At 39.6% G+C, this 24,025-nt stretch overlaps 3 protein-coding genes and 1 long non-coding RNA gene across 7 annotated transcripts; 2 read left to right on the top strand and 2 right to left on the bottom strand.

Moving 5' to 3' along the window:
• The first annotated feature begins 874 nt into the window (after positions 1–874).
• LOC105693025 (carcinine transporter-like) lies at positions 875–4,675 on the top strand. The gene is made up of 9 exons (XM_012412668.3): positions 875–1,456; positions 1,679–1,883; positions 1,962–2,220; positions 2,282–2,474; positions 2,549–2,767; positions 2,883–3,097; positions 3,255–3,430; positions 3,584–3,756; positions 4,104–4,675. The coding sequence occupies exons 1-9, from the start codon at positions 1,218–1,220 to the stop codon at positions 4,153–4,155; spliced, it is 1,731 nt and encodes a 576-aa protein (XP_012268091.2). The 5' UTR covers positions 875–1,217; the 3' UTR covers positions 4,156–4,675.
• A 1,699-nt stretch (positions 4,676–6,374) lies between these two features.
• On the bottom strand, positions 6,375–13,985 carry LOC105693026 (carcinine transporter-like). 3 transcript variants are annotated; one of them, XM_020856094.2, is made up of 10 exons: positions 13,837–13,985; positions 9,130–9,746; positions 8,893–9,052; positions 8,360–8,618; positions 7,974–8,166; positions 7,770–7,875; positions 7,584–7,687; positions 7,261–7,475; positions 6,990–7,165; positions 6,375–6,849 (listed from the first exon to the last, which is right to left on the bottom strand). In XM_020856094.2, the coding sequence occupies exons 2-10, from the start codon at positions 9,405–9,407 to the stop codon at positions 6,658–6,660; spliced, it is 1,683 nt and encodes a 560-aa protein (XP_020711753.2). In that variant the 5' UTR covers positions 9,408–9,746; positions 13,837–13,985; the 3' UTR covers positions 6,375–6,657. The 3 variants fall into 3 exon arrangements, with proteins under 3 accessions (XP_020711753.2, XP_012268092.2, XP_012268093.2); XM_012412669.3 differs by lacking the exon at positions 13,837–13,985 and adding an exon at positions 11,757–12,032; XM_012412670.3 differs by lacking the exon at positions 13,837–13,985 and adding an exon at positions 10,283–10,561.
• Positions 13,986–14,156: 171 nt separating this feature from the next.
• Positions 14,157–16,463, top strand: LOC125501398. Of its 2 annotated transcripts, none has more exons than XR_007278960.1 (3): positions 14,157–14,287; positions 15,206–15,427; positions 15,795–16,463. It is a non-coding gene; the product is annotated as an uncharacterized LOC125501398 (long non-coding RNA). The 2 variants fall into 2 exon arrangements; XR_007278959.1 differs by having other exon boundaries at positions 14,170–14,420.
• LOC105692642 (carcinine transporter-like) lies at positions 14,639–22,902 on the bottom strand. Its single transcript, XM_012411969.3, has 10 exons — positions 22,723–22,902; positions 18,401–18,672; positions 18,110–18,305; positions 17,775–18,033; positions 16,509–16,701; positions 16,206–16,311; positions 16,003–16,106; positions 15,712–15,929; positions 15,232–15,407; positions 14,639–15,002 (listed from the first exon to the last, which is right to left on the bottom strand). The coding sequence occupies exons 1-10, from the start codon at positions 22,726–22,728 to the stop codon at positions 14,796–14,798; spliced, it is 1,737 nt and encodes a 578-aa protein (XP_012267392.2). The 5' UTR covers positions 22,729–22,902; the 3' UTR covers positions 14,639–14,795.
• Between the last annotated feature and the right edge of the window lie 1,123 nt (positions 22,903–24,025).

Raw genomic sequence — 24,025 nt, forward strand, 5'->3', positions numbered from 1 at the left:
TGATTTTTTTTTCGTTCAGTAAATTACGCCCTTCAAGTCTTTGTTAAAATTACGTTATTTCTTCGTTCCGTTCAACACCAGAGAGAGTAGCGAGTACGAGTAAGTCCAACGAAACATGACTAATTTTCGTGTGCGCGATTCATAATTTTTTTCAACTTTTTAGATACAGTAGCATGTATGCTGTGAGCTGCGCCTGTAGGACATAACTGGTTACACATTTCATCTGGTTTATTGACCGTTCAAAACATCTAGTGATGTTTCGAACGCCAATGGTCGGTACGACGTCAAATTGAGAGCCCATCTGTGCTGTGATTTTAGCGACTGCGCGTCGCAAAAAAAAAGTAACTCAAAATTTTCAAACCCGACTTTTGTGACTCCCTTAGCCATCTAGAGCAGGCTGATATGCTGACAAGATGCAGTATCATTATAAATAAACTCCCAAGGTTAATTTGTGACGCAACAAGCGTGTGTATCTGAAGTTAAAAAGAAAAAATATTAACCAACTCGATGTCCGTACAATATTCGCAGCCGTACGGTGTAGCTTGAAATTGAAGTTAACTGGGGCTAACTGCGTTTGAATCTTGTTATATGTATATACATCGGTTCATCAACTCTCAAATAATTGAAATAAATAATAGAAAATGAGTTATACTAAAAAGTTTAGAGTCGTTATCTGGTTCCGCAATCAAATGTTGGCTCCGGCAATGCTGTATTCGATACTAAAAGTCACGTGTGTAACAGCGAATCCTGAAGAAGATAGCATCATGTGGGCAAAGTGTGTGCAGCTACACGCAATCGGCAGAACTTATAAATAAAATAAGTGGGGGGTTACATAAAATCTACCACGTCCGGATTCATGTTTTCAGTAATTGTTGAAAGCTTCTTCGTAAAGAACCAAACGTCAGATTGAGAAGGCTCAACCTTCTGATAACGAAGATGAGTTCTTCCTCAATTGACTCTTCATATTTTCGCGGTAGCGAGTAAAAATCCGATAAATAAAAGCTTCGTGAATTTAAAACCGCGACTAAACGTAGAATCCCAAAAATTTTTCGGTGATACCGTAAGTCGATGGCAATGCGATAAGCCCATACCGGTTGACAAGTTGATCAGGACACAACAGTATTGTGCAGGTGACTCGCTTAGATTGTGAATGAACGCCTTGACATATTTCGAAAAATCAAAGCGTAAGGACAAGCTGAACAAAAGTGACTGTGGCTATGGGTACGGAAAATGCAGAGAATGGCAAACAAAGAAAGAAAATCGAAACTTTCGATGACATCCTTCCTTACATCGGCGGTGCCGGACGTTATCAGTGGCTCCTTTTTGTACTTCTGCTACCTTTTTCAATCGTTTACGCTTGCCTGTATTTCACTCAGATTTTTATTACCCTTTTACCGAACGAATATTGGTGCAGGGTACCAGAATTAGATGGATGGAATCTCACAGAAAGAGAAAGGTAAGTATCCTTTTAATTACAAACTGTCAAGTGAAGATGTAAAAAGGTATAGCATCCTCTAGAAAAGCAATTGACAAGTTATGATGTTCCATTGAATTATGTTCATGCTTCATCGGAAATCGTAATTTCAGTTCTAGTGCTCTGTAAACTGATCCAGTTAATTGTAAGCTCGTTAATTGTTCACCTGCATTGTAAAACACAAACAAAACCACCGTGTTCCAGAATTTATTTTTCGATACCGAACGCCTCCGCCAACGAACTAGCGATAGATCCAACCGTACCTTATTCGAAATGTCTGGTGTACGACGTAAACTTCACCCAATATTTGATCGAAAAAAAAACACCTGATGCTACGTGGCCCGTCAAGCCGTGTCAGACATGGTCATTCAACTACAGTACTGTACCTTATGCATCCATTGCTGCCGAAGTGAGTTTCTTATTCATCGCCATAATTTTGGTAATTCTGTCCGTTATCTACAATCACGGTAAACATCTGACATTCCAGCTCGAATGGGTCTGCGACAAAGCGTATTACTCTTCGGTCGCGCAAACACTCTTCTTTGTCGGTAGTATCATCGGAGGCTTCGTATTCGGTTACGTAGCTGATCACCATGGTCGATTGCCAGCTCTGATCGCCTGTAACACCGTTGCTCTTCTTGGCTCCATAGCCACATCCTTCAGCAACAGCTTTTGGTCGTTCTGTCTTTGCAGATTATTTGTAGGGACGGCGTTCGACAACTGTTTTAACATATTGTTCATCATCGGTGAGTAGTGCAGGTCATTAAACTGTTCTGAACTTTGAAGCAACGAGCATTCTTCGCATAGTTATCGAGTACGTCGATCCGAAGCGTCGAACTTTCATGGTGAACATGTCGTTCGGCTTCTATTTCGCGGCCTCCACAAGTCTGTTGCCATGGATTGCGTATTACGTCGCTGATTGGAGACTTCTGAGTTGGATCACCGCAACGCCGGCGGTCATAGTATTTGCTGGACCGTGGATAATCCCGGAAAGTGCTAGGTAATCCACCGAATGTTGGATAATCTTCGAAAATTTTACGGTCGAAACATCTGAATAACGTCATTTGTTCACAGGTGGTATATTACGAACGGAAAAATCACTCAAGCGCTCAAGATGCTCAAGAAATTCGAGAGGGTGAACGGAATGACCGTCGAAAAAGAAATCTATGACGAATTCGAGCAAAGCTGTAACGAAACGCTCAAAAATGACACTTCGTACAGTAATGACACCGTTCTGAGTCTCTTCAAAAAACCACGCCTCGCTTACCTCATGGTTATGCTGATAATCTACTGGTACTAGTCGCATAAAATTTTTATTCCACCAAAAATTTTCCGACATCTTTGCCAACATTGTTTTTCGGATAGCGACGATTTTGATGAATTTCCAGCCTCCATTTTTTGTCCTCAGGCTTTTGATCATAGTCGTATTCGACGGAAGCGTGTGGAACATGAAACTGTTGCATCCGGATATTTTCACTTCGTTCTCACTGGCTGCTTTGACGGTCCTTCCATCTTCAATTATGCTGACCCTTTTCCTCGATAAATGGGGTCGTCGATGGATGGGCTTTTTTTCGATGCTGCTTTGCGGGGTATTTTCATTCATCGCGCTAGCTACACCAACTGGTGAGCGCATTTGTATATATTTACACATCTCATTATCACCTGCAGAAAAAGAGCCATAAAATTACTTTCGTCGAGTAAACACAACGTAGTATAATTGGTCAATGTTACTACCATAGATACATCGAACTTTGTAAATATGATAATTGTATCCTAACAGGTAGCGTAACGGTTGCGATGGGAATTATCGCACGTTTCGGCGTCACCATAGCGGCAAGTATCGGATTTCAGTACGTTGCGGAAATGTTGCCGACAGTGGCCAGGGCACAGGGCGTATCGCTCATCCACAATATTGGCTACTTGGCTCATATGATCGGACCCTACATCGTTTACTTGGTACGCATTTCAAAACATAAATTCAAACGGTACAAAGTCCCATTTAATGTTTCCAGAAGATACCAGTGATGAGTTTCAAAACTTGTAATACAAATGTTTATAATCTGAAAGAATTTTTTAGTTGCATCAAATATTTTGTGCTATCGCTTTCAGTCGGAAGTATCCTCTTCACTGCCACTAACTGTACTGGGATTGCTTTCAATCATCGTGGCCGTGCAAGCTTTATCTTTACCTGAAACTTTGGGCCAAGATTTACCGCAAACGTTGGAAGATGGGAATGATTTTGGTAGGGAACAAAACTTCTGGTGGGTCCCATGCATGTCCAGGTGAGTAACCATAGGAGCGGAGACCGCTGACTCACTTAAAAATTATCAATTGTTCGAGAAACTTTCTTGAAAGTCACACGTACAAAAATTCTTCTAGAGGAGAATAATTCGCTAATTCACAAGTCTCGAATAAAACACGAATCATTTCGTAATATTTAATGCAATACTGCAACGTAAAACCAAATTGACAAAAAATAGTCTTCACTTTCGAATTAGGCCTGAACGTAACTTTCTATTGAAGATTCATAATGCAAGGTTCATCCTGCTGTTAGGTCCTATTTGCAGCCATTAATGGGTTGAGTTATGTACAGATTCGATTATGAAAAATGTACTTCAAATTTTTTCAGTTCGTCGGAAAAGAAGAAGAAATATCAGAAAAGAAAGATATCCGGCACGTGACATTAAATGAACCGGGTGAAGTATTGACACATGTCGATCCACATCTCTTCGATAAATGAAGGTCTCGGATCGAATTTCCAGCCATCAATGATAAATAATTTACAGTCCATCCAACGATACGAACTGGTTATATCAGGCGACTCTCACGTTTGCGTGCGTTAATAATTGGGTACGGCACCGTTGAAAGATTTACTTTGTTTGTCCCTGAACCTAGATAAATGATAATTGTTTCTGTTAAAATGAATTGTATTTTTTATCACCGATGTGTACGATAATTGACTCATGTACTGTTATGACTGCATTTCTGAGTATACCGTCGGGAAATACCATCTAACAGTAGGGAATGAGGTTTATAGTAATTGAAAATTCCGTTTCCAAGCTGCATTTCCGAGACCGAGAGATCTTTGCGAGGCCCTTTGTCCTCTGTGCAAAGTATGTGATTCGAAAGTAGGTAGTTCTGACGTTTGAAAAGAAATGCAAAAATTAGATAAATAAATGAATGTTGAGTTTTAGGATATTATACATTGGAAGATTTACAAAAATCAACGAACATAGTGAGGATGAATTTGAATAATGACAAGCTAAAGTACATAAATGCCTACAGATTCAAAATTGATGTTTGCGGCTTTGCCCAAGACTAAAATTTTTAATTAGGGCACAATAATCTAACACAAATGAATTACGTCATTTTTAATTAAACGAATGGCAAGGGCTGAAAGTAGATGTTGTTTTAAGTGAAAAGAAATTTGCTAGGGTTGTTGCGCGAAGCCCCTGAAAGAGCGAGGCCCCTACGGCCGCCCCTGTTGACCTTCAGATTAATTTTAGCGTTGTAATAAGGATTATTCTATACTAGGGATAAACAAGTGAAAATTTTATGTTTAGCACGCCGCAAACCCATAGACGCCAAGCGAGGACGCTGGAGTCTGGATGAATCTAAAACCCGACATTGATTTCTGATAGACGTGCGTCAAATGATCGATTTTCAAAAAACTTCATTTTTGTCTGCAAAATCGAAGAAATCCAAAGGGATACCCTTGGATTTTTTTCGATTTTAGGGTCAAAATTCAAATTCCTTCGTTACCGGGATTTTCAGATTTATGTCTTCGTAGTTCGATCTCAAAAGCACACATCAGTCGACTGAATTGTTTGATTTATCGTGATCTCGAAAATGAACGAATAAATTGTCGCTTAACCTTTCATAATATGTATATAAGAACGCAATGCACGGAACAAAAAAATTTATTTGGATTTTTCTTGTGCACTCGATGCCCCTGATTCTGAACTACATTCCTATTCTTCAGTACGGCAATATGGAATGAAATTTAATCCCCCGAGTGTACTCTCACTTATTCAACTGCTGAATTTTTTCACCGGGTATTTAGATCCTCAAACGGTTACATACAATTTCATAGAAATATCGTTGCAAAAGAATGCCGCCTAACGGATGGATCAAAGGGTGAATTTATGAGGTGTGAACAAGATCTCTATCAGGTGATAACAGGTCGTCTGCCACTTGCTAACAATAGCAGCAAAAAAAAATAACAGAACAAGGAATTTCACACCTCATCATCTATCGAAAAGCCATACATTATTCTTAAAGTCCTGGACGTGTCGGCGATCAAAACGCCCGACGCACAACTTGTCGGAATAGGTTCTCGGGAAATGCAGTACAGGTTGCCCGTTGCCGACGTATTTACGGAGTGCATTCGGCCAATGAAATCTTAATCTATTTTATACTGCGAGAAATTAGCGAGGCGGTGCGCCACCAAGCGGCAGGAATACGAACACGATTAAGAGCGCTCGAGCGCGGCTCGCTGAATTATGAAATCTCGAGCTACTTGACCCGTGATCACATTTTCCGTCATATCTCGAGAACGAATGATCGAAATTTGACGATGGAATTGAAACTTTCGAGTCGTGTTTTCGTGGCCATGAATTTTGTTCATAAATCGTAACTTTTGTGGTGGACTCAGCATGGTTTCTGAGGCCCCTCAATACGTCGAAAAAGTCCCATCAAGTTCAATAAATATGATGAAAATGTCTGACATGGACAGTCCCCCATATGGATATTATAACAAGTGAAAAAATGTCATTGAATTTTACAATTTCGTGAATGAGAGCTCGTAGCATCGAGTACCCACTTCGATTTTGGTCTTACCATTAGCGAAAGAACTAATTTAACGGGTTGCGGAGAGTAGGTAAATCACAAATGCATTCGATATTGTACGATGAATTGTTATTATTATTGTAAAAATACTGATTTGCTAAATTTTCAATGAACGTATTATCATAGCAATCAATAGTCCAACTAATATGGCTGTTCACGTGACTTTGGGTTTCACAGTTTTAGATAGATCTATGGTTACAATAAAAATTACCTAACGCACCGACTCCGTTTATAACCAGGCTTCATGTCCCAGCTTTTTCGAGCACATTGTGTTCACTTGTATGAATATTTCACTACAGTCGTCTGTGTCGTATCGACGTACGGAGTAATGATCTTCACGATCGATTTGCTTTTTTTCCACAACATGGCATCGACCACATTTTCTGACCCTTTCCAAAGTTTTCTCCTTCTTGTAGCGTTTGTGGCAAATCCTCACCTGAAGTTTCCGGTAAAAACAGCACCAGAATTGTTGCCAAGATTGACACAATTGCCAGCGTTATCATCGGTAGCTTCTCCCATACCTTCGCCTGTAAAAGAGAAACCAGTTTCTTTTGATTTGAGAAGAAGGAGGAGTTTCGATTCAGTGATTCCGATAAAACATTAGTCATTGGTTTAGTTTCTATCATCCCCACTCCAAGCTCTTTGCTGTACATTTTGGGTCTCTTACCAACTCGATGATGTACGGAGCGACGCAATGAGCAATTATGCCAAAAATATGGATGAAAGAAACACCCTGAGCACGGACCGGCGTTGGCAATAATTCAGCTGCAAACTGCAGAGCAACGTTTGCTGCCATATTCAACATGAATCTGGCCGTTACCGCGAGAATAAGGGCCCCGACACCTGAAACGTACAAACGGACGAATTTCGCTTTGGTATCCGAAGGATGGAGTGAGATGTGTTACATTCATATGGGACAGTATGTATGATAATGTCACCTGTTGTTATGAATAACAGTAAGATACTGCAAAGAGCTGTCAATATCGATGGAACAATAGCTGAACAGCGTCGGCCGCACCTGTCCAACGTCATTGTGAGAACGAGACCGGCTGGGAACTCGGTCGCGCTGCTGAGTGTGAATGACACAAACACAGAGCTCTGCAGAAGCTTCAAAGAGTAAACATGCCCATCGAAAGCTAACGCTGTCAGAGACCTTGTAATAATGAAATATTATGACAAACGAATCCGAGTGTAAGAAGAACGAAGAATGTTTGAAATATATTTTAGTTCACACATCAATTGCGGTCAACTTCCAACTTACCAATACGCAGTTACGATCAACATGTGTTTTGCCAAACGAGGTGTTTTTCGTAAGGCTAACAGAGTAGCCGACTGCTGACGATCAGCGTTCGTTTTCAAGTCTCTCTATAAAATGTACAAAATTCATAAATGAGAAACATGATTTTTCAATATTTCCAGAAAATTTGATTCCATGAAACATGCTTACCACAAATGTATCGTAGATGGCGGGGTTGGGATTTTTCTTGTTGAATTTAGCAATCCGTTTCAATTTTTCGACCACTTTGTCAGTCATTCCAGAGGACAGATACCATCTTTTGTAATCGACAGCGCAGAAAAATTCAAAATTAATATAACAACCCTAGAGACACGTCTGGCATGAGAATACAAAGTTCGCTAGTGCACACCTTACCTTGCACTTTCTGGAAGTATCCATGGCGTAATTATCGCACTCAAAAGTGGTATGGCAGTGACGTAGCTGAAAATTCTCCAATCTGCAATGTAATATGCAGCCCATGGTAATATAGTAGTAGCGATCGCAAAGAATAATCCAAACGATCCGTTGACCACCAGACTACGTTTATCTACCGCCATATACTCCATCACTGTTTGGGAACAAAAGATACATTATTTATGAGATCGTAACGATAAAACATAATGTAAGTGTTTCTAAGCTAAATTGGTCTTTGGTAATTACTAATAATACGCAAATTGAATCAATAATTTACTTGGATCAGCGCCAAGATTTTTCATCCTACGGATACGATAGGGATGGGATCATTATCAACAGATGATTACCAATGATTAAAGGGATGTTGATGCAGTTGTCAAAGGCTAAACCAGCAAAGAAACGGATGAGGGCAAAATTCCAGAAAGCATCTGCATGGGAGGTTGCTATTGTTGCTAGTAAAGCAATGCCATTGCAAATAACAAGGGCGGGTATTCGACCTCTGTGATCAGCGAGCCATCCAAAGACAAAACCGCCAACTATCGAGCCGGCGAAGAATATTGATTGAGCTGCGGAGACGTAGTACGAACGATCGCATACCCAATCTAGCTAATTGAAAATAATTACATATCACACTGTTAGCTGTGCAAAAACGAAGATCGAACGACGGAACAGACGATAGTTTTATTCGGAATAAATTATAAGACACCGCACAATTTGCTACATGCGTTACCTTTCGAGAGCTGTTGAATGTTGATTTCATGCTCACGTCATTAGCTTTACGGGATAATAAAGGCGGTCGACAAAATTCAAAAATGTCATTGTCGCGAGGTACTAACTAAAAAACACGAAGACACCAATTTAGAAATGAAGAATTACCCACCTCGGAAGCCAAGCTGACGTATGGAATCATTGTCAAGTTATAATCCCAAGTCGAGCAATCTATTAGATTATCACTTTCGTTTGCCCAACTATTATTCCAGCGGTGACAAGTGTCGTAAAATGGGTATTCCGGCGATGCGGGTATATGTTTGTTGTTTATTCTGCAATAACGAGACTATTTGTAAAAAAAATTTCAATATCGGAACTCGATATCAATGAAATGCTCGTGAAGTTATACTTTTCTTCCATCGTCAGTCCTTCGAGTTCATCGATGTGGCACCAATGTTCAGGCGGAGTCAATGTGATGAATAACTGTGCGAAGTAAAGTACACCGTATGTAAAAGTGTACGGAATTAATGAGAACAGAAGTAGCCATTGATAACATCCAAAATCCCCCGAATGTGGCAGCATGTCGTCAAAAGATAAAATTTTCTTCTGGTTCAAGGGTGTTTTCGAGGCTTCAAGATCGCTCAACGGAATCTCTTCCGTGAACTGATCGATATGGCGATCCTTCATCGTTGCTGTCGGTTTTATTCCTTCGGGATTTTAGGGAACAGCTGGTAATAATTTACCCGCGGCAGACACGTGATCAAGATTTATGCAGACTAAGCAAATATGTTACTGGTAAAAGATGCAGAGTCCAATCCATCTACGGAAAGGTTAGCGCGTCGAGGCCGCGATTTTCTAGTGCATCCGTCTCCCGACCAATTGGTGATCGTAACCAAGTCCCAGGTACTTGTTTTTTATACGTTTAAGGAATACGTTTTAGAACCAAACTCATTCGACGAGGTAATACAAAAACAAGTAATGTTATGACCATGCGCGTAAACGCAAGATGTTTTTATCGCCGCGTGCCTGTAACATAGAAACAGGTGGAAACAAAATTTACATTCAGATAATCCAATTTCGCAGTGACACACCTCATACCAAAGAATATGCACTTTAATACTCGTGATATCATTAGGGCCGCAATTGTTCGAAAGATTTTTTCCCTTTCATTCTAGAAAATTTCCGTTTTGAAGATAGCCGAATATTTAAAAAATAAATACTTGATATTCCATTTATTCGTTCATTTTATCTGATTTGGAATTCCAACTTTTAGATGTCACGCGAAAATTCAAATGGGACATAAAAAGCTAATCGTATAGCCACGCCGAAAAAGGCCTATAATATCGTGGGATTTAAATAATGGAAACAGATCTAACTTGACTTTGATGATGATCACAAAGACGAAAGCAATTACGGTTATAATTATAAATATCAATTCGGAAGTTGTCATTGTTTTATTCTCTGAAATCGATATTCAATTACGAAAGTCCTTTTCTCACGATTAGATATTATGTCAGCCATTTTCTAAACTTTATGGATCCGTCAAATTAGAATATGCATACCTGATTATCGGAGTGACAAACTCATTGCGTGCAGATTAGTGGAAATTATACCAGATACGGTGATATCCCGACAATAAATGGTAAACAATAAGCCGAGAATATTAATCGAATTATGCACGTTTTCAGATGCAGCGTGTTACATAAATGACAGGCTCGACTTCGTATTCTAGAAAATTACAGAGTGATGTAATTTTTTTCTAACTTTAATACCGTACGTGTGTTATAGCCTCTGTGCATAGCATCGCAGTGTTCATACAAGTAAAACAAATAGTACATTAAAATAGAACTAAATTTTTTCATACTTGACCCCACTTCACTAACAAGTTCCCGCTTGTTGTATCATCTCACTGTAGCCGGAGAACATTGAAATGTGTGACAAAAATATAATGCATGTTAGTGACTGGAAAGTATGTGACATTCTTCAACAACTTTTCCACTTTAATCGCACGCTATGTCGTAATATTTTAAGGAGTAAAATACACCGCTCAATTGAAACTATCTTTATGTGTAGTTGAGGTGAACCGGAGTAAAATGAAAAAGTCAAAGCTCAATTCAGCTGCATTGCAACAGTATCATTGACGCTTTCATACATCCAGCTTATCTAATCAAATGCATATTATGTCTGCAGAGGCAGATGATAGAGTGAAAACTACAGCAAGTTGAAAACTACGGTCTGAACAATCTACCAATGGGCGATCGAATACTTGAAATTTGAACAAAAAAACTCAGTATTTTAGGCGTACGGTTTATACAGGAAAACTGAGAGCGGACGAAACTTCAGATTTTGCAGAATGAACGACTCGCCAGACGCGGTATGGAAACAAGTTTTTTGAACTTGCCCAACCGATTGTAAATAAATTATATCACCGTATTTTGTTATGCAACAGTGCTGTATGGCGAACTGTGAATCCATTTTTCCTCAAATAAAATGCAAACGTAGCCGGTATTACTGGTTATCAATTGATGCTGTAGTCATTGGGATGACGATGAGTCGTCGTTACGACTAGCTCGTATTATTCATTACAGCCTTGAAAAGTTTGTGGCGTGCAATTAACTAAGAATCGAGTCTCCGTCATCACTGGTAATATAAATGTGATTGATGTATATTGTAAAGGTTATTCTCAATACGAACAATAACTAACGAATGCACCGTGTCGAATTCAATTACCACCGTGTCACATCACGCAACGAACGAGAAAAATAAATATGATTTTGCGACAAACGTGGGAGAGTCATCTACACCGTTGCTCGGATCGACTGCGAAATCGACAGAAAATGGTGATTACGGTAGTACCGAGTGTCGAAAAGAATGCTTGAATTTACCATTAGCTTACAAATGGAATTCCGTCCTACTAGACATTTGATCGTGACAAGGTGCGGAGGCTGCTAAAAAGGATAAGCTATCTGAAACTCGGTAATCTCACCTCGCACCGTATTCTTTATCGCAATTACAACAGAGTCTGACCTGACTTACCTATAACTCACATAAGATAAAATTCATGGTGGCAAAGACTTCTTCGTTTGCACTCCTCTTTCGAAACTAGTTCGCAAAGAGTATTCCCGTTTGTACGATCGATGTAGATCGTAGATAAGAGTTCACAGACTAATGTACAAATAGACGATACCACACAACCAACAGCGAGATAGCAGCTTCTCAGGGTAACTGTTGAAATCGTGGGTAGCTACGTTTATCCAGAATAATCAGATCGGAGTACATCCCGGTGATCACCCGCGTAAATGCTTCGCGTCCCTAGAGACAACAGCGTGGCGTGTACCCGATGTATACGTGTAACCGACGCAAACCGGTACCATAGATATATTGTGCGAATGACACACTAAACTTTACCACATGTTAGCTGACCAACAGACCATATAACAACTCTAGCCCGGAACGTATTTTCCTCTATAATTTTACTCTCCTGATTCCAGGCATTGGAAAGTTTCATTGTGATTTGCAGTAGATAATTATTGTCGGATAAATTTCGAACTTCCAAATACCATCTTTTAATCTAACGATTGTATTGAATGTAAATATTATTTTAAAAAGCAAGCAATTAGTTGCGGCAAAGAATTATTGCATCAAGTTTGAAATGATGAAACAAACAAGCGGTCATTGACATTACGGGTTTGAACGATTAACCCTAAAGAAGATGGTGTATCGATATCGATTGGTCGATGTGAAAAATCGATCCACACTCGTCCGCAGATGAGATTTGACTACCACACAACGTTCAATCAATGAATTGACGTCAATTTGAATATTGCGTCAGTCTGGTCGATGAACTCAAAATTTGATCACATCGCAAGAACCTGTACGGGCTGATGTTGAACCCTAGTAACCAAAAGTAAAATTTCCATGGTTTTTCGATAATGAATATCTGTATAATTTTACAGAAATTCCGGTTTTCCATCGACAGTTTTCATAAAGTATAAAAAGGCTGTAGTTTTTAATCGCATGCAGAATTCCTACGCGCTTTGATATTCGTCATGAGCATTATAATCAAACCTTGATAGCATACTCCGATGTAGGTTATATAAACAGCAGACAAATCGATAAACCGCACGTGCGTATATGAATATTGTATAGCGTCGTTTTCGAACAATGAAAATGTAGTTATAGCGCTCACAAATAATACGTCGTACAAAACGGAAAAACGTGGGCGAGTTTTCCAATTAGACGAGTGAAATGTTAATACCATTGAAGCAAACATTTTTTATTTCGTTATGTATGAGCATGCCCGGTCGTTTTAGCGCAAAAATAAGTGATTATTGAACCTGATTTCCGGTAGCACGAAAAAGCAACCTTAGGATAGGTTGTTGCCTACAGAATTTAAATTCCAAGTTTGTTCATCCCCGAAGGAAAAGCAATTTGAATACAAAAAGAAAAACTGCCAAAATTTCATGTCAAAAGATGTTTCCAACGCTACGACCTCGAAGGCTGCGAGAACGACGCCGGATATCGAAGAATTTTACTGATATTTTTGTGTAGAATTGAACTTCCTACAGAAAAGTACGTGACAGCCTATATTTTAAATGTCCGGCTTAAGCGTGAGCCGGAATCGAAATTGTACGCGAAAATCAGCGTCCAGTGACGGCCGGCCATGACATAGCTGCCTTCCATTCCGCACTACAGTTCCATCGGTTCAAATCGGTTTTGAACTCAAATAGTTTTGACCCAACGCGTTCTTTCCGAATCCCCTACGCCGCGAGGGACTATTGTGTAAAATGGACGGCAGCCATGTCATGGAATTTCATTTAACTCGCTCACCCGCTGGCATTCCACAAAATTTTGAATTTGAATTCCGAGGGCATCAACCTACCCTACGGTTATTATTTCGCGCTGCCGTTAATTACGTTCAAATTTTTCCCCCGAAATGATCGGACTCGAATATCACTCGCCTCGAATGTAAAATTGTGTTGTACTCGTGTCTGTTATCTGAACTTCGGCTAATCGGCTACCGGTCTTTACACTCGATTCTATTTTTAATCCGGGTCAGAGAAGTACGTGCACTCTCGTATGCGAGAATATAAAAATTAAAGACACTGCAACTTACAGGTCAGAGGAAAATCTGTTTCGCGCCTTATTTTCCGAGACCTTGGAAAATTAATCGGTTAGCACTCACTAGTCATACTTTCTAATCGCACTACAGAACTGTTTGGCTCCAGCTGCGTGGCGCACATGGTTCGGTGGCCAGCTCACAAGTGTGTCCGAGTTGCGGAGAGCCTACGTACAGACGAACTCAAGCGCCACGGTATGATTGATTACGCCAGCTGACGCGACCGTTGTGGGACGGAAAGGGATATGGGGGAAACCCTGGACAGAGATAGCGTCATCACAGATCTATAATTATTGAAATCAGCTGTACGCGAGGCATTTCACTGCGGCTATTGCTAGCGTACGCCTAGTCATTTACTACTCGAGTTGCGAGCTCTGTTTCTACAAAGACTTTGATCGAGTTAAAATAGTTTCACTAATCCTGTCGTACCTGGAGCGCGATTTTGAAAGTATATAGTACGATCACTGAGTAGATAACACCCCTGTTATCGGTTTGAAATTTAATTAATAAATTGCCCCACGTTTTCAACTTTCCGGAGTTATAACTGACAGTGAATCGAACGCTATCAATCAGAGTACTAGGTAATTCGCTTAGGTTTGAGATTGGCTTTCGTGTTCTTATCATTGTTGATGACATAATTGATACCATATTTTGGTTGAAATATTACCTGGTCAAAAAGTCGACGTCCTCACTCGGTCCTGTGTTACAAGCATCGACAGACGATGGAGTCGTCGATAATTATGCAAAATAAAGTGAACAGGTTTGGATATTGGGAAAAAATTGGTGATCGATAGTGCCATAATTGAAAATAGCCTGAGTATTGAAAGTGTATTGAAGATTTGTTCTAACAATAAGATCGTTGAATACATTATCACCATAGATATATTATCTATGTTATCACGTTGATCGGTTTGTCCTTTGCAATTGCGTCGGACGACTCAATCGAATATATATGATCAATTGCAGACGTTTTCGGTTGACCCGTAAACCTGATTGCTCACTGGTAATATCCAAAATTTTTGGTCCTTTCCAAAATTCTCGCCCTCTTCCAATGTCTGGGATAATTGTTGGCCAACTGTCTCGGGCAAGTAGAGAATTATTATAGCCGCGATGATCGAAATGATCCCAAGCGACAGCATAGGTAATCCCGTCCAAAATGTGGCCTGCGGCATTTAGAAACATAAACGAGCGTAACAAGTGATTCTCTGAAATATGGTAGACGTCGCGCAAACTGCAAATTCTGATAAGAATCCAAAAATATATTCAACAATTGACAATGCAGATCACTGCGTCTTCGGACATGCGATTTGATATTACAGCATAATTCATTTTCTCTTCATTCTAAATTATGACGATTATGCCTCAGGAGTAGAGGGTGTACGAAAATCTTACCAAGTCCACTATGTACGGAGCCACGGAATGTGCAATTATGCCGAAAATGTGGATCAACGAAACACCTTGAGCTCGTACAGGGGTTGGTAATAATTCAGCGGTGTGCTGTAAGCCAACGTTGGCGGCCATGTTTAAACTAAATCTTGCAAGGACGGCGACAACCAACGCTGCATAGCCTGCGGAATTGTTTTCAAAGGTAAGATCATTATGGACGGAATAAATACCAACGATAACTCCATTTCAAATCACCAGATTTGCAGGATTTTGTACCGCGCACTTTTTCGTAGTCTAATGTATCAGATGTGATCACTTTCGAATCAACTTTTTCCCCTCATCGATAGACAACGTTAGAGAGTTATCATCCCAAGCAAAGAAAATGACGAACTTTCCAGTCCTTTTGAACGAATTTTGAAAAAACGATGAGCTAGTCGAAATATCCCGTGTTAAAAAAAAAAAAGCACCCTCTATTATTCCACCAACCTGATTCCGATAGAAATAATTTCGTGAAACTTAAGACTCCTGTGACAATCATCGTGCTGAATCCACAAAATCTTCTTCCCCAGCGGTCAAGTATCAACGTCAACAGAATTGCAGCCGGTAACTCTGTTGCACTCGCCAACGAGAATGAAACGAAGACCGAACCGTGGAGAAGTTTCAGTGAATAAACGTGGCCATCGAACGCTAGGATAACTAAAGTCCTGGGAAATTTCGAGGGTGAGACAAATGGTCTAGAATTAGAGACAATGGAGCTCAGTTTCAAATTAAACCTACCAGAATATTATCAACAAAACAATCATTTTGGCGAGTCTCGGCGTTTTGAATAAGTCGATCAATGTAGCCGACTCGGTTTGTACTGTCGCGAGGCGGCTGCTTTCCTGGCAACAAATAAATTTCACGATTGTATACGAATACCGTATTCTACGATGCGTTTGTCCAGAGAATCTATTTCTAGATAAGTTTTATTCGATACTAACAGCAAAGTTTTCGTAGACTTTGGGATCTTGTACTTTCTTATTGACTTCCCCGACTCGCTTAAGAATCCCAACCACCTCGTTGGTCTTTCCCTTGGACATGTACCACCTGTTGGAAGTTTGATTTCGATAATTGGTGCCTATAATTGTTCGATTTTTTCCTATTTCGATTTTTTTTCTTTTTTTTTTTTGTATGGGGACAACATGAAAAGATGTAAATACACCTGGTGGGAAATCTCGATTTTTAAAACGTTCGATTTAATGTTTTTCTAAGAAATTGGTTTTAAAATAAGCATAACAATATACCTTGCGCTCTCCGGTAGGATCCAAGGCGTAAGGACACAGCTGAGAAGTGGGAATGCAGTTGCATAGGTGAATAATCTCCAGTCGGACATGTAATAGGCTATCCATGGTAAAGCTGTGCTACCAACGGCGAAATATACTCCAAAGTTCAAATTGACGACCAACGTGCGCCTATTGACCGCGACGTATTCCATAACTGTGTCAAACAAATTTGTAAGAAAATACACTGCATACAAAAAATTAGCGATCCACCCTATTTTCGCTCCGAAAAAAGTCCGATTTCGAAGCCTCATAACTGCTCGAGAAATTAAGGAAAAAAGTTGAAAAAAAAGCATTTTGAAGCTCGAAGCTTCACCTTTCAGATGCTTTATGTCGATTTGAATTGCCTATCTTTGTTCACTAGTTACACCCTTCTGATTCAAGTCACGTCGAAAACGCGAAGTCGAATTTTGACTTTGAGAAAGTGTACCGGGTGCCTCAGTCGTTGGATTTAAATTTTTTTGATGTCATTTTGAAGGTTAAAAGGTCTTCTTAACAACGCTTTTTTTTTAATTTTTCGTACAATTTTTTTTGCACGAGTTATGCGACTCTGAGCGATTATTATCCATAAATCTTTGGATCGAATGCCCTGACCGACCCAGTTATCGTATCGAGGTTTTCCAAAAACGATTTTAAAGCTCAAAACTTCGCAAAAAATGCATGCATACTCACACACTAGGTGTAAATCTTATCAAGCAACCCCCACGTGGTACACCTTTGGTACCTGATGCTATTGCCGGAGGTAGTGGTTAAATCTTCTGTTTGCGTTCTGAGTTGAATAACGCGATGAAAAAAGTAAAAACCAAATGGCTAGTACGGTTTTTGTAGGAGGTACTTCAAACTTGAACTTGGTGCCACGGGCTACTTATTCCGCCATTTTTACGCGACCTACAAGATGTCGAAGTTCTAGTTTCCGCTCTGAGATGTGAAGGGATGTATTCGAAAGCTAACAGGGCTTCGGAAATTCAGATGATAGAATACCGCAATAGGGTTCTGTAAAGTCGAAGCTTCGAGCTTCAAAATGCTTTTTTTTCAACTTTCTTTCTTAATTTCTCGAGCAGTCGTGAGGCTTCGAAATCAGACGTTTTTCGGACCGAAATCAGGGTGGCCCGCTAATTTTTGTGCGTAGCGTAGGCGACTTCAATCAAAGTCGCGGAAAACTATACTCAAAAACTTCTATCGTCGCAGGATTTAGCGATACCGAAACTTCCGTGACAGATGAAAGCTTACCAAGAATCATTGGGATGTTGACGCAACTGGGGAAGGCCATACCGGTCAAAAATCTGCAGAGTGCAAACGTTGAGAAGGAGTTCGTGTGTGCCGTGGCAATAGAGGCGAAAAAACAAATTCCATTGCAAAGGATCAGCGCAGGCACGCGTCCCTTTTGATCAGCGATCCACCCGAAAATAAAGGAGCCGACGATTGAACCGCAGAAGAAGATGGACTGAGCGCTGGAGATCAGATACGCTCTGTCGCATACCCAATCCAACTAATTGGAAAGGGCAATTAAATAAAAAAATCGATTACGTTTGATCTTATCATTTCTTTCGTCCCAAGTAGCAAACCTCCACGGCCAAGCTGGCATAGGGAATTTGGGTAAAGTTGTACTCCCAGCTCGTACAAGGTGTTGTCTCGTCCGTGTTCCAGATATCCGAGTCTGGACCAAAGTGTCCTTCGAGCAGCTGACGATAATTCAACTTCTTTTGCTGACAAACGTCGTACCCGGGATAATCCGGACTCTTGGGTATCGCCATCTTTATCCTGTCAGAAAAGTAAATATCGAGATAATGATCAACTATTCGACATCTGACCCAAGCTTTGTGCGTCTGAATTGAAACAACGTCGAGTTCAATTACCTTTGCTCCGTTGTGAAATTTTGTAATTCCTCTACTTTGCACCAATGCTCGTTCGGTACAAGCGTCAAAAATATTTGAGCGAAGTATAAGGCAGAGTAAGCGATGCCGTACGGTAGTAAGGCCAACAATAACAGCCATTGGTACTTTCCGAAGTCGCCAACTTTGGCCAAAATACTGTTAAACGAGTCGCACTTTTTTATCAACTCGATACGTTCGTCGTCTCGCGTCCCATCCAGAGAGTCATCTCTTCGGTAGTGTTTTGACCCGGAAATCTGCGAATGCCCCAATCTTATTAACTTCACAAGTATACCTATAATATTAGTACATAACGTGTAAGGCATGCATGAAAGTCATTCGTTCAACCGAAGCGTTAGGTGAGCGTGAAAATTATCCTCACTAAACTCGAATCACGATGGTATCGTTATTCTCGAAACATGAACATTAATATCTATCTGTCATTAATTGTAAGTACTCTTCCCAAATTTCAGTATTCTATATGATGATCAAAATCTGTTTGGATCCATTTCGGGTTTTATAATTCCGAAGCGATTTTTTCAGTATTGGCTATTCATGTTACTTTCATTCCTCCCTATCCATGATAAAAAGCGTTGGCGAAACTTTTCTTGAGGAAGATGATATTCGAATCATTTCAAATCCAACCATAAAATCTCCTACTCCTAAATCGAAGCTTTCTAGCCTTGAAATTCTAGCCAATCGCAACGAAATAGCAATTTACTACTTCTCGTAGAATTCGCAATTTTCTTGAAATCACTTTGTATAAAGAATGCATTTGGAAACCGAAAGGATTCAGGATCCAATTGGTGTACAAATATCATCTATATGACGAATGATCTAATTTTACAATTTTCAATTGTCAATATCAAATTCTAATTTTTTGTAATTTAAATGAGAACGACGTTGTGCACTAATCGGTAGAAAAATGGTCGAAGTGCGATGGTTTACAAAATCTACTGGAAAGAGTACGATTGATTTGCGTCATTTTTATTATTGTAAAACGAAGCAAATACACGATACGAAAATCGCAACCGACGAGAAATCATAACACCACGTTAGATAATTCGGATGGGTGTTTCTCAAGAACACATTGCTGTCGTTGGTAACGGCTTCCATAGAAGATGTGAAGCGAACACAATTTTGTCAAAATCATTCAGATTCGCTGGATCAGCTCTTACAATCAGTGGTGCCTAATTTCAATCCCCTCAGTACTGAAATTACATTCCATCGAAATGATTTTAGAATCATATACTGTGCAAATAATTATTTTCATAGTCTACGAAAAATTTTCTACTTTTGGAAAAGTGAAATTCTAAGCGAATTTTATACCAAAATAATGTGCCAAAAACGACCGGTAAATTTCCGAATTCTATAAGCGTTCCCAAAGTTGTATTACTTATCAAGCACCCGTCCGATTTACTTGTACGAATAGTATAGTGAAACCAAGCCGTAGGGGAGACCGGGGCAAGTTGGAGACGTTAAGCTTCAAGTGCGGTTTTTCAATCGATTGTAAGCGAATTTCAAAATCTGTTGGTATTTTTCAAAAGTATGAGATGTTAGCTATTAAAAAAAAAATTGACATTGAATTCGGTCATTCACAAACTACGTAATTTCCATTTTTCCGAAATTCTGCAAATTCGTCAACTTGCCCCGACCACGGGGCAAGATGGCGAACCTATCGGGGCAAATTGACGAATATTAGATTTTGGTTTAATGGGCCTAAAAAAATACTTTTTTCGTCAAAATATACTTCAGTTTATTCAAATCCATAAAAGATATGAAAATACAAATACGCATAGTTTATGTAGTTTAGCTTAGATATACATATACTGATAATTAACACTGGTCGCAAACGAACTGAGCTGCTCCTTCGACATTAGAACATGCCAACATTGAATCGTGAATAAATTTATTCATTTATTTATTTATCAATTTATTCAATGAGCTGCACAATCGTATGTAGCCTAAATATCAATTAACTAAACAACATGCAAAGATCTCGATAAGGACGATCCGTCAACTTGCCCCCACCATCTTGCCCCATTTGCCACTATTTGCAAAAAAAGAACCCCACAAAAAGTACATTGGTGAAAATTCGGAGATTCTATGATCTCTAGGATCTATATGCGTATAGATATAAAGTATTAATTCACAAGTCCGATCTTGCTTATCTGTAGTTGTATACAACTATTTTCTTGAGCTCCAAATGTTACTTCGCACACGTCTGAAACCACAATGCCTCCGTAAAAAAGCCGGATGACCTTGCCACGCTAGCTATATCGCAAATATTATTGCGTAGAAGAGTGTTTAACACTTTTTGATAACTTACCCGGCGCTATCTGTCAAAATATTCTAAAAACAATCAATTCGTCATCTTGCCCCAGCCTCCAACTTGCCCCGGTTTCCCCTACATCTGAGATCGCATCGATGAGTATCACATAGGTCAAGAACCGGAGCAAAAATCGTAACAATCTTCTACAGAATTAAGATTGATTTTTTTTTTTTGGAATATGTCAAGGGGTGTCCCCGGAATGTAGATCTCAGTTGACGGAACGCAGGGAGTTGAACTTGAGCCGCCATCTTGAAAAACGTGTTTTATTAAATATCTCGCGAACCGTGCATCGTACGACAAAAACTGCAAAAATTATTTTCCCACGTATTAAGATTCTCCCTAACTTTGATTCGAAACTTTTTCTATAACGCGCGTAGGTTTCTATTTATAGTGCGTCAAACTTTTTCCAACATGGTTATCGCTGAATTTAAAGTCAACTGTTGATTTTCACTGTTTTTGTCGTACGATGCACGGTTCGCGAGATATTTAATAAAACACGTTTTTCAAGATGGTGGCTGAGGCTCATCAACCCCTCGCGTTCTGCCAACTGAGATTCACATTCAGGGGACACTCCCCCACATGTTGAACTAAAAAAAAAATCAATTCTATAGAAGATTGCATTATGATCCCACTTTTCATGCTCTAGCTCTTGGCCTACTACACGAGTCTGTAGAGTAGAATATGTCAACGGGAGACGTCAGCTGTTCACCGGATTACTAAACCTCAATAGCTTGTTTAAGACGCTCTCGAAATTTAAAACTCACCTTTACCCAAGTTTTAATTTTTCACGATATTTTGACCATTATCAAACACGGTTGAAAACGCATTTTTCGATGGCCATAAACGAAGGATAAACCATAGATATATTGTTCAATATATCTATGGATAAACTATAAACGTGAGATGTAGGATTATATTTTACCACAAATAACGTTAATAATTTCAATACGAGGTTCGAAATTTCATCCGTTTCCACCAAAATGAAGAACTTATTTCAGATATTTTGAGAAAGGTTTTTTATAAACGTTGTACAACAAAAAAAATCTGTAGAAAATTCCTCTGAAAGATATGGCTAGAATTCTATTTCGGAATAAACCAATAATTATTCCTAATTTTGATTGGAATTAATTTTTAACGTTAAAATGGCACGATCGTCAAACTGCACGAATCCGAGATAAATTAAAGTAAGCTAATGGATTCAGACAAGCGAAAGAAGCTTTACATATTCTGATTTGTTACATCGTTAAATATCCATGCCATGGAGTTACCGAAGTACCGTGTAGATCATATTTCTGATAGTCAGTGGTATCGGATTGTGCGAACAAAATCAACTTGCTCCATAAGTTCTGAATTCGATACGAAACTTGATCACAGGGAAGTGTATTAAGTCGCATAATAATAGAGATCAAATTTTTACTTAATAAATCCGCAAGGCATTCTTCGTGAATCGTAAAAACGACTAATTTGCGTAATTTTATCGAGGACTGAGAATCAGAAGGTCGCGTCACTCAAAACCGTAGACGCTGTCATATAAATGCATGCTCCGCAAAAGTGAACAAAGTGGAAAAACGATAACATCGTCGCCAGTAAAACGGAGGACAAGGGGGTAAAATCAATTTTCAAATATTTTCATTTCAATCTTTCTTCCGATACACCCGCCTCGCAATGAGTCATCAGCTAGAAAGACGCAAAAGGAATTCAAGAGAAATCTAGAAATCTTCACCTAATCATTTCACTGTTAAGTTTGACGGGATGAGCCCTTAGGGCAGGCAATTTATTTCGAACCCAAAAGCGAATGGCTTACGTGTTTTTCGTTCTTAGGGCTGATCGTTATTTTTTAAGAGCCGTTAAGTTTCCGTGCGTGTCGATTGCTGGAAAACACTGGAAATCCCGTCACTCTTGCGATTATCCAATACGACTTGACGTTAGTTATTTTCAAAACTAAATATTTAAAATAAGAATAAAAAATACTTACGGGCATTTTTCGTAAAGCACTAATTTTAAAACACCGATAGAAAACTCGTTGAAAACCGCACTTTTGACACACCACAACTTAGGAAGACCGGAGACTAAATAAAGATGAGAGAAGGCCGATATCGGTCGCTCAGACGTACAAACATACGCGAACGGTGAGTCTGGCGGACCGTCGTCTAGAGTGGGAATTGATTCCGAATGTAATATGATAATACTGCACAGAGGGTGTACTAGAATTACCTAGATATATATATTTTTCCGGCCTTGCGGCACTACACTTCTTGGAGCGACCCTCTTTTACAATCAGCCATCGATTTAGGCCGCGATTGTTCAGCCTGAGACGGCTTCGATTTTTAAAAATCAAGTCGCTCGAAACGACCGACAAAACGAACCAGCGATACTTGTAATACACACGGCGTGATCGAAGATATTTTTTTCATATTACCCTACGGATTCGAGATTGATTCACTCTCGTTTGTAATCAAATTGACTCAGGTGCCATCACGGTACGAATAAGAGCTGGTCCAGGGAGCAAAATCATGAGGTAAAACACGTCTGTGAACAATATGATCACGCATCACGTCCCAACTGGGAGAAGAAGCTAACGCAATTAAATTCCGTGAGAATTTTACCCTCGTCAAAAGTGAGCGTGACGTGACGTACGCGAGGGTATTGTTTCGCATTTTGAGAGGTCGTGGGTCGGATCGTGGAAAACAACAGAACGACCATATCTTTCTTACGCTAGCCAGTGACGTGGCGCCGCGAGTCAGCAAATACATACATACATCTTGTGAGGTACTTGCATTCGACAGATTACATACGACACTATGACGGCGTACCCGCGTATTTCGAGCTTCGAGGAGATACACGAATTGGATATTTTTATTTGTTGTTTCCAGAAAGAGTTCCACGCATTATCAGCTAAACGATAAACCGAGTAATTGAATGAAGACAAAACCAGATTTCACTCGCCCTTCACTGCATTTCCGCGATATACGCAATAGAATATTTTGCGTTACACTGTCAACAAATCATTCGTTCAAATGTTTACGTTGCGAATGCAACAAATTCGTGTGTCGGACTTGAAGCTTGACGAAAAATGTGAAAAACTTTAACATATTCACGGAGTAGTATCATGTTCGAATAATGCAAAATGTTGGCTCGACGCAAAATTTATTTAATTACCCAACTTAACATCGAGGTTCAGAAATTATTGATATTACACATAAAGACTGGATAACTTTATAATCCGTAACACCTGGCAATCGCAATTTATTCGGAATAACTCAAAATTCTGAGTGGAT

Source organism: Athalia rosae, chromosome 6 (genome assembly GCF_917208135.1).
Source record: "Athalia rosae chromosome 6, iyAthRosa1.1, whole genome shotgun sequence".
In the NCBI taxonomy this organism is placed as follows: Eukaryota; Metazoa; Arthropoda; class Insecta; order Hymenoptera; family Athaliidae; genus Athalia; species Athalia rosae.